This window comes from Anarrhichthys ocellatus, unplaced genomic scaffold, assembly GCF_004355925.1.
Source record: "Anarrhichthys ocellatus isolate YVR2014 unplaced genomic scaffold, GSC_Weel_1.0 scaffold83, whole genome shotgun sequence".
Classification (NCBI taxonomy): domain Eukaryota; kingdom Metazoa; phylum Chordata; class Actinopteri; order Perciformes; family Anarhichadidae; genus Anarrhichthys; species Anarrhichthys ocellatus.
In genome coordinates this window covers 385,362-395,412 of record NW_022280113.1, presented here as the reverse complement: position 1 = coordinate 395,412, position 10,051 = coordinate 385,362, and the positions used below count along the sequence as shown (strand labels likewise).

General features: G+C 43.6%; 1 protein-coding gene across 1 annotated transcript in view; it reads left to right on the top strand.

Moving 5' to 3' along the window:
• Positions 1-614: 614 nt before the first annotated feature.
• LOC116398363 (serine/threonine-protein kinase N1-like) overlaps positions 615-10,051 on the top strand; it is a 23,321-nt gene continuing 13,884 nt past the window's right edge. Inside the window, exons 1-5 of the mRNA XM_031874598.1 lie at positions 615-6,531; positions 7,243-7,437; positions 8,447-8,552; positions 8,751-8,899; positions 9,336-9,456. Of these exons, the coding sequence (XP_031730458.1) occupies positions 6,490-6,531; positions 7,243-7,437; positions 8,447-8,552; positions 8,751-8,899; positions 9,336-9,456 (613 nt within the window). The 5' untranslated portion in view covers positions 615-6,489. The remainder of the gene's footprint in view (positions 6,532-7,242; positions 7,438-8,446; positions 8,553-8,750; positions 8,900-9,335; positions 9,457-10,051) is intronic.

Sequence of the window (10,051 nt, the reverse complement as noted above, 5' to 3'; positions counted from 1 at the left end):
TGTGTGTGTGTGTGTGTGTGTGTGTGTGTGTGTGTGTGTGTGTGTGTCAACTGCAGTACATTTGTTAACATGACATATAGCTACGTGTGTGTGTGTGTGTGTTTTCCTAAGCACCAAATGGCCTTTGTCGACACAGCCCGTTCAGCCAGGCAAGAAGAACGCCGTATATTTAGTCAGCCAGCCAATCCTATGTTGTCTGTTTTGTGACTTGCATGTCTTAATGACAGGTTGAAGTTAAAGGGGAACTCCACTGACTTTTCACATCACAGTCCGTATGAAAATAAGTTCTATAAGGCTTCTGTGTGAAGTCTGATGAATTGCCTCTAGTAATGTCGCCTGAGTCGGCGTCGGTTGGGGCTGAATGTCGGCTGTGAATAAAGTGCGACGCTAAATCAATGGAGTACTCTTTTTAAATGAAGTCTTGTTATTCCAATAGGATATTTTTTGTTGTAGCCTTGGTTTTTACAATAATAAGGTGATTATCGTGCTGGCTGAGAATCTTAACTTGCAGGTTGGAGACCCCAGTGAATCAATGTGTAGAATCTACATTTTATATATATATATATATATATATATATATACACACACACACACACTACAGTTAGCAGTGAGAAATATGCATCACGTAGGTTTCTTTTTGTGCAGTTAATTCGCACATCAATATATTCTTTTGAACGGTTGTCTGTCTTCACAACCTGTCTCAATAGGATCCTGGTAGTTTCTCCTCTGCCTGCGCAAACCTATACAAACCTTTTTTATTTTTTTAAGTATAGCTACTGTCGCAACGCTGCCAGTATGAATATAGTTATGATGCGACATGCGAGTATTTTGCATTTCCATGTTTATTTGTCACGCACCTGATGTGTAAAGGCCTTTTTATTATTTTAGTAATTTAGTCCATGCTAAACAAATGTCGTGCTAACTTTGCATGTGCAAACTCCTTTGTAGAGATTTAAGAAATGCTGACCCCAGAAAAAAACTCAAACTCTTGATACTGGAATAAACAACAATTTAACTTCTATAAACATCAGAAAGAACCTGATCACTGATCAGTACCTGTCCTCAGCATCTTTCAGTTGTAGTTTAGTATGGAGGACTTTACCAGCCATCTCATTTTCATGATTTCTTGCTGTGAAAAGGCTCTTTTATTTTTCCTCCTTTCTTCTTCCTCCTCTATTGTTGTCTGTGACTTTGAGCACAGCCACAGCCCGCCTGTCCTTCCTTCTCTCATGGTGGAAAAAGCATCCAGTCACAGTTACAATAGCGTTTTCACCTAGTGTCATATTCAACGGCCCACATTAACAAGATATTTTGGAGTGAGTGTACTGGAGCTGTGAGAGTCCACAGATCACGACCTCTATAGCAACACAGGCTTCAGTCAGAAATGGGCTGAGCTCCCCAAGAGACACATGTGTTTTTTCGCATCAGTGTGTGCATTAAAATCAATATCTGTCCTCTTATCTTTGTCCACGACAACTCCTCTCTGTGGACACTATCACTCCGTAGGAAAACTCCAGGCATTGTCCTCACAGTGGAGGACATGCTAACACACACACGCACAAAATTGCACTTCACCCATGCGCTGTCTTGTTCCTCTCCGTCCAGCCCAAGGCTCCCCTACGCTGCTCACACAGTCTGATTGAATTAGCCTCACTTGGCCCCGTTATCTACTGAATTAGCCCGTCATGAGCCTCGGATGAGTCATTCATGCCCCCGTTAGCTGTCTGTCGCCGTCTTTGTAGAGGTGCACACACCGGGTGACCAACTGAAAGATTGTATCAGCTTTTCTTCTCTTTAATTGCTGAGTTCATTGAAGTGGCGTCGGTCTAAGAGACATGCATCTTTGTGCATGTATGTCCTACGCCACATACAGATGCGTGTCGGAACACGTCCTGTTTTCACCTGCTGCTGTTAACACGTCTGTTAACACGTGTTGTGTTGGAAGTGGCAGGAGACGAGTTCCCACCAACTGAGCTCATGACACGGCCTGAAGGGCGATTGTGACGATCGGCCGCTTTGTTTGGACCAGATATCTTGTTCTTTGTCTCCGGCGTAGTGGCTGTACAGCAGTGGATACTGAGGACCTGTACATATGAATCTCATTAGCAGGGCATACATAGACTGATAGACTAAACCCACGCTGCAACCATACCATAGAGTCAGAGTCGGGGTCGATCGTAGCTACTGATAGATTTCTCTGTTGAAGTACGATTTATCTTGAAATTGAGATTACGGGTTGTTGTTTTTTTTCAATACATATGTGATAAGAGAGCATTCAAGTTCCCCCTTTTGCATTAAGAACACCAGCACTGTTGCCAAATTGCCCAATCAGAGCCTCGGACATGTCCAATCACTATAAAAGTTATCCAAAATTAAGTTTTAAAAAAAAAACATTTGTCCAACATATTTCTATATGAAATAATGTAATGCAAGTACTACAGGATTATGTCTTAGGAACTTAGAACTGGAAATCATTTAAAGCCTAATTGTAGTGAACCAGCTGTCAATCTGTTTTTCTTTTTAAAGTTGTGTCAGACTGGACACACATTCCCTGTCAGTCTCGGTATATTCTAATGAAGGGAGAGGAAGACCCAATTCATTGGATGTAGCATTGTCTATTCATCGTGGTGACTGCCTAAATATCACACGACTAAGAGTCCACAGCCATGTTTGCATTTAGCTCAAAGCACAACTGTTCCCTCGTACAGCTAATGTCACCATGCGAACATGCTCACAGCGATAATGCTAACATGCTGATGCTAAGCAGGTCTACAGTTCACCATGTTCATTTTAGCACTAAACAAAGTACAGCTGAGGCTGATGGGAATGTCATTATTTTTTAAGTATTTTGTCATAAAGCAAAGTGGTGGACCAATTTAACATGGATAAAAACAATAGCCCCAATTATCTGCCAAATCAAAAAAAAAAGTAACTTAGTTGTGCTGAAAACCACCCAGTCCATCAACACCGAACACGTGTCTTACACATCTAAGAATAGCAAAGTTCTTAGTAAATACTTGACTGAATTCTTACTCTTTGAGTAGTTGCTTCCATTACTACATTACATTACTGCATCTGTGCTTAAAGTCATAACAATGCTGTGGATGAGAGGGCGTGAGCGGAGTAGAAGAACTCAACAACACAACAACATCCCTCCACCTCAGTTACACAATCAGTTCACCATCTGACACACAATCACTTGGCAGTGAGGCTGTAGCTCAGCAGAGAAACACAACAATCCACAGTTACACCGAAACACTCCAACCTCTTTTAAGCAACAGCAGCTACTCCCAATGTGCTGTAAGGGTAAGCAAACATTTCATCAGTGTCTCTCACAGTGTGGATCACATGCACGCACACTTTACACATGGAGGTGGTGGGTGGAGACGGAGAGGAGTTAAATGTCTTATGTCAAAGTGAAGTCTTGAGGGTAGTCAGTGCTGCAATTATGGATGGAATTCAGGATTTTGTGTAATCATTATTGTATTAATAGTCTTGACAGTTTTGTTCTCATCCTTAGTTTTGAATATTTTCGTTCAGCAGTAGATCAATGATTTGTCAAACTGTCCGGAAAGTTTTTGAGGCAATAAGTATTTTTAATTAATTAATTTGTATTTGTTTTGGTTTGCAAAGATCCTAAATCAGAGTCTTGAGGTTGAGTTTTAAATACCAGATTTTATTAATGAAATGGAAAAAGCATATATGGGACACATAACATTGATATTATGCCCATACATGAAATGTGTTGACTGTTAAGCCATTACTGCAGCTTTCATCACAGTTGGTAAACAATCCATATTTAGTTGTAAAGCTCTAATGTACTTACGGTATTGGTGTCTGCTTGCTTATAGAGGGTAAACTACGTGAGTCTGGTCGGCTCAGTCCATCTTTTCAATTACAGGAAGTAAAGCTCCCCGTCTCCAGTCGGTGTCCCCTTTCTTTTCTTATCTGGGCTCACACAGATCTACTGAGGAGTCGGTTTTATGTGCAAAGACTGAAGACAAACAACATAATGACCTCAAAATGACAGACATAAGTGGTCCACTCGTTCCCTTCCTGTGACAAGAAAACACGGTAATCATTTCCACTGAACCGGACAATTTTCTCAAACTGTAAAGACAAGATTACAAAAAAAAAGAAATCATTATTATTAATGAAGACTGTGTGTGGAAATGATTAGGGGTGTGTCACCTGTCATTGATGGCTTCCTGTCTTTGGCCAACTCTGGTGACGTCACTGACCTTTCCTTCATCTTCTCCCTCTGTTGGATGTATTAAGGGAGCTGGACACAACACCAGTGGCCACTCGCCGTCCTGTGACCCAAAAAGCATTTTCCCCATTGACGGGAAACTTCTAACTGAAAACAAGGTCTTGGTCTTAATATTAGGAATTTCCAATTATTAAATATTTCCCTAGAAAAGCTATTTTAAAGTGCATGAGTGCATTTTAAAGTCATCTTTCGGTATGTACAATGTAGAGGCAAACCAGGAAGTAAAAACATTGAAGTGAATGGGCACCATTGTTGAAGCCTGTTATCCACTTCTTTTAATGTTTGGGCAGCCATCAGGCAAGCTGCCAGATAACTGCTATTGTTTTGGCCCGCTGACACCTCATCAACTGTCTGTATTCATTTGTAGCGGTGGCACAGTGCTAACTGCTAGCTGTTAACCTCTTCATGCCTGCAATTTCTTCTCTCTCGATTGTGTGATACCTGTGAATGAATAAATATACTGTATGGAGATCATTTCTAATTTTGGGTCAGATGGACATTCACAGCCCAACATTGCACAATGTGAAGAGTCTTTACTAAGATGACAGTTGACGAAACGTGGTGAAATCTGTAGTCGTCGATCCAAAACTGTGTTTGATCGCACTGCGTCACGTCCTCTGGAAGCCAAGACTGCGTGTGTCAAAATTTCTTAATTTTTGGACCAAATTCAAACAATGTGGCTTGTTGGTTTGTAGATGTGGGTCACACCAGCGACCTTAATGCAGCATGAAATGGGGCATAACACACTGGTCGTGGCCAGCGCAAGATTCTAAGCACCATTTTCATATATGTTTATATTCTAAGCTCTAAAGCTTAAATACCCTGGGAGGACAAATCTATGATTGGCTCTTAATTATGTAACCGTTTGATCTAATGTGCATAGAGGGGAACAAAGCCTTTGTCATGTAACACTTGAGAGTAAGTCTCTCTCTCTCTCCCTTCCCTGTTAATGGCTTGCAGTTGGACGTAGCTAAGCAAGTACATCAATTAGGTCATAAATGTCTGCCCAAAGATGATTGATGCGTCTGTTTCGCCAAGCTGACTTCACAACACTTCCAGTCGTCTCCTCCAGAGGAAAAACAGTGCGCGGCACTTTTCTTTGCTCTTAGCTAGATTTGAGAATTCAAATTAATTTAACTGAAACGGTGAAACGGGAGTACACCACCCAACATCTGTATTAATCACAGGTCTAATAAGTAGCTCAAAAGTGTAACATAGCAAAGCTCACCATTGTGCGTGTAAGTGTATGGAAGATGCTAAAACATTTAGCTTCTTTTTTTCATGTTTTTAAATTTAGGCTTTAAAACAAAAACAAAAATGACAGCAGTTCCAGCGCCGTAGCCAACAGGACGGGTTTATGATCAGAACTCGTGTTGTGTCTCTGTTTGCATATTTAGGTTTCCTTTTACACCATGTTGGTAGAAATCACCATGCGTTCATTCCATTATCTGACGTGCTTCTGATGACACCTATCCGGCACAGTGTGACGTACAGTTCACCGGTAAGATCGCTGTTATTGTGCCGCGTAATGGCACTTCAAACCGTATGCTCGTTTCCCACTTTGGATTATGATGTTGGAGGCTAGCTTCAGGGGGGCTAACGCCACCCACCACTGTGACTGTATCCCATAGTCTCCGCAGGGGAAGGGGGAACCACCACTGTGGTTTGCAGATGTGGAGCCCACAGGAAAACAAGAGGTCAAGCAGGCAGCAGAAATGCGTCTCAAGCTTACTCTCTGGCGTTGATCCAATACTTAGAAAACGCATCCTTCCCTGGTTTCCTCTCTAGATCATGTCGTTGAACCAAGTGAGACAAAAAAACAGCTGTCACAAAGTCACTTCAAGCCTGATCTGATTAATGGGTGTACAAAGACTTGACGTGGTCCAAGCTGACTGCCACAGATCCAGTTTAGGATGTGTCCTTGATGTTTCGAGTTTGTCACCCCCCCCTTCTCTCTGCGTCTCGCTCTCCACTGACAGCAACAAAATCGCAGAGGAAACAGGAAAGGCCTGAGCAGCTTGGTGTTGGGACGGATATCCTCTTTCGGAGGCGTTGCCCCTCCTCCCTCACTTAACTCTCCCTCTCTTTTTCTCGTTTTCTCCCCCGCCAACCCATTTTGCTCTCGGTGTGGCATTAGCCGTTTGGCCGAGCTCGGGAACGTACCAAAGTTTTCTGTTCCTCCGTCGCCCTTTTTCGGGGTCACCGTATCCGAGTGGACTATGTGTTGGCATGGCGACGAGGAGGATGAGGACAGCTCGGAGGTGAAGTGCAGTGGGCTTGTTTGTTTGATTGGTGTGTTCCTGTAATAGTGGGCTGTGTGTGATTTGTAGTGATTAACGACGTCTCTCCTGAAACTTGTGGAGCCCAGTTATTTACTCGTACCAAGTGTGTGTGGGTTTAAGTTGAGATCTCACCTAGTGGCGAAGCAGCGGTTCATGGGAAAATACTGAAAGAGGACAATGGACAGCACATGTCATGGGACAGATTTGTAATCCACTTTGATGTTTGTGTATCGTCTCGATTTTTAGCCTGTTTGTCAGGCCGACTATATTGAAAACAACATTTCTAATGGTATTCCTGAACCTTGAAGCTCTACTTTTAAGCAGTTTGGAGGTTTGTTTTAAAATATTATAAACACCGGCTGAACAAGATTTGTCATTCCTCTCTGCTCCTCCTGCTTCCTTTTCTAGCATTCTTATTTCTACCCAACTTTTCCCTTCCCACCCCCCATCACTATCCTCGCTCCCCCTCTGTCTTTCCTCCCATTACAGCTTTATCCAGCTCACCATGTCATCCTCATCTGTCTATATCACTCACAACACCTCCTCCAACCAGGCTGACTGTGTTGTTCAGTAAGCCTTGTATTGTAAACATTTTTATTTTGTTCATAACCACGTCGCCTAACTTCTTTATCCTTTTTTATTTTTTTTTTTGTTTCCTTCCCGCTCTCCCTACCCTGTTCACCCGTCTAGAGTGACTCAGGCGAGCTGTCGGTTCTGGAGCAGCTCGACCTGGACCAGAACTCTGATTTCTCCGATTCCAGCGTGCAGCAGCTTCTGGATGAGCATCGCGAAAAGATCCGCAGAGAGATTCGTAGGGAGCTAAAAATCAAGGAGGGAGCTGAGAACCTACGGAGGGCGACGACTGACAAGAGGAACGCACATCAGGTTTGCCACAGTTACCCTCGGATCCTTAAAGCCTCCAACTCCAGGACGTGTTAGAATCAAATGTCTTATTTTTAGTGTGGAAAAGAGCCAACGGATAATAGATGATCTGAAAGAGCAAAGAGAAAGTCTGGATTTGGCAAAAGGACACTTTACAAGGATACTTAATGTGAGAACGCATCTTCCAGCGACAAAACCATTGAATGTTACATCAGTGCGACTGCAGGAAACCAGTTTAATGACTGGAACAGTGGCTGGTGAGTCAGTCACATACCAGTTCCCAGGACAGCTGCACCAGCTCCGCCTGTTGCTAGAAGTGAACATTAATACTCGAGCAGGTGGAGAGTTAGATGCGTTGCTCACATGCAATTGTGAGCATTAAAGGAGAGATTCTCTAAAGCAAAAAAGTCAGATAGTGTGTTCATCCAACCCCTGTTGGAGTCAAAGCCTCAGTTATCGTATATGATGAGATATGGAGATGTTTTACATCAGGTGATTTGGTTTGCCTGGAACACACCAAGGAATAGACCCAGCCTGTACCATTGTTTGGATTTCTTCTTCTTCTTCTTCTTCATCTTCATCATCAGGCAGACCAGGCACGAGAAGTGCATTGCCGTCTCCCACCACTTTAAAAACTTTGGCAAACCTAAATGCTGTACGTTGGGAAGTGAGATCCCATCCCAAGTGGTCACTGAAAAGTAAACTCATTTGGAGACTCATTCTAATGCCCGGTGTGAACCGACGTACTTGGTGCTTTCCACTTGTGATCGGATCACACAGGACGCACGTCAGCGCCAGGCAAAGATAGGGCCAGAATGTCAACATCAAAATAGAAAACATCATCGCAACGCCTCAGAAAGTTAGCAGATTTTTGTGGTACATCGAGTACGATGTTGAAGGACAAATGGCTTGTAGAACTGGTTCAAAGTGGAAGGTCTGCTCTCCAGCCTCTCGTGACATTCTTGCGTGTGTTGATCATGATTGTTTTACCGTATTTTGCACATGACTGCAGGTGGAAAGCCAGTTGCGTTCTTCGAACCGCAAGCTGGAGAACCTGCATGCTCAGCTGCAAGAACTGGACGCTCACATCGTGGTGAAGGGAGGCGAGGAGAACAAAGGTACGCGTGTGAAAAGTATACTGCCCCCCCTCGTCATTTGCTTCCTTTGTCCCCGATATCACCAAGAAAGTTTCAGATGAGTGAGCAGCTTGACATTACGTGAAGTTCCCCAGAGAGTATTTTGACTTTAGGGCGCACCGTGTGAACCGTCATCTTGTTCCTTCTTTTTATATCATCTCTTTCCTTCCCTCCGCACAGATGAGTGTCCTCAGTCTCCCGGGGCGGAGAGTCGTAGGTCGGCCCACAAGGACCGTATTGCTGCCCTGGAGAGACAGCTCAACATCGAGCTCAAAGTCAAGCAGGGGGTCGAAAACATGATCCCCATCTACGCTAACGGATCCACCAAGGTACAGGGTACTGGCTAAATCCATACACATCCATATATGTGTGTGTGTGTGTGTGTGTGTGTGTGTGTGTGTGTGTTCATGATCCACAATCTTTACCAATCTGCTGACTCGGACGATCTCTAAATGCATAGGACCCTGGGACACACAAACTCCTCCCCTCCTGTACACACCTCACCCCTCGATTACTTCAAAAGACCCCCTCCCCCTCTTTTATGAATCACCTTGCCATTTGACCTAGCTCTCATACCTCCACTTCCCTTTCTGTTTCACTGCTGTAAAATACAGATTCAACAGCCATAACAATCAATCAACGGAAGAAGAAGAAGAAAAAAATTAGAGATTCCTCTCTGTTGCCCAAAGTTTTCTAGTAGTATATTTACCTCCCTGCTTGCCGTCACGTGATTTTTGCTCCCGGTCTCGTCTCTCCTTCAATCAGGATAAGAAGATGCTGCAGACGGCCCAGCAGATGCAGCAGGACAGTAAGACCAAAATTGACATCATCCGCATGCAAATCCGCAAGGCTGTGCAGGCCACCGAGCACAATGACGACACACAGGGTGAGTTCGTTCGGTTGGCTACATAAGCGTATTCAAAGTGTATGCAGCTTACAATGTAGTAATGCAAAACACACTCATGGCATCCTCCCACGTTCCAATAAATCAATGAGGGTTACTCACCTTGGTAGCAGGGTACATTTTCGAAGTGATGACATTTAGAGTTTGTTTACAATATTTGGTCAATATTTGGTTGCACCGTGAAAGGTTGGTGCTTTTGGACGTAGTACCGGATGAGTGTAGCCGAGTGTAAACCGTCAAAATCCTGTACTTGCAGTACTGCACACTACGCATTAAACCATGGAGCAACAAAAAAATACATGGTAATGATTTTGACCGACATGCAGTAATTATTCCTACACCGAACCATTTTATTTCACCCGTCAAAGGAAAGTGATCTAAACGGTGTTCACGGTGTGGTTTATGACTGTGGTCAGCTGGCTCTGACGGGACGCTTTTCATCTCTCGGTCTTCTGCACGTCTTTCCACTCTGTCGAGAGCAGCAGCTCCAGACAGCAGACTGTAGCAATAACAGATCAATAAAAAGAGCCGTGTGTGTGTGTGTGTGTGTGTGTGTGTGTGTGTGTGTGTGTGTGTG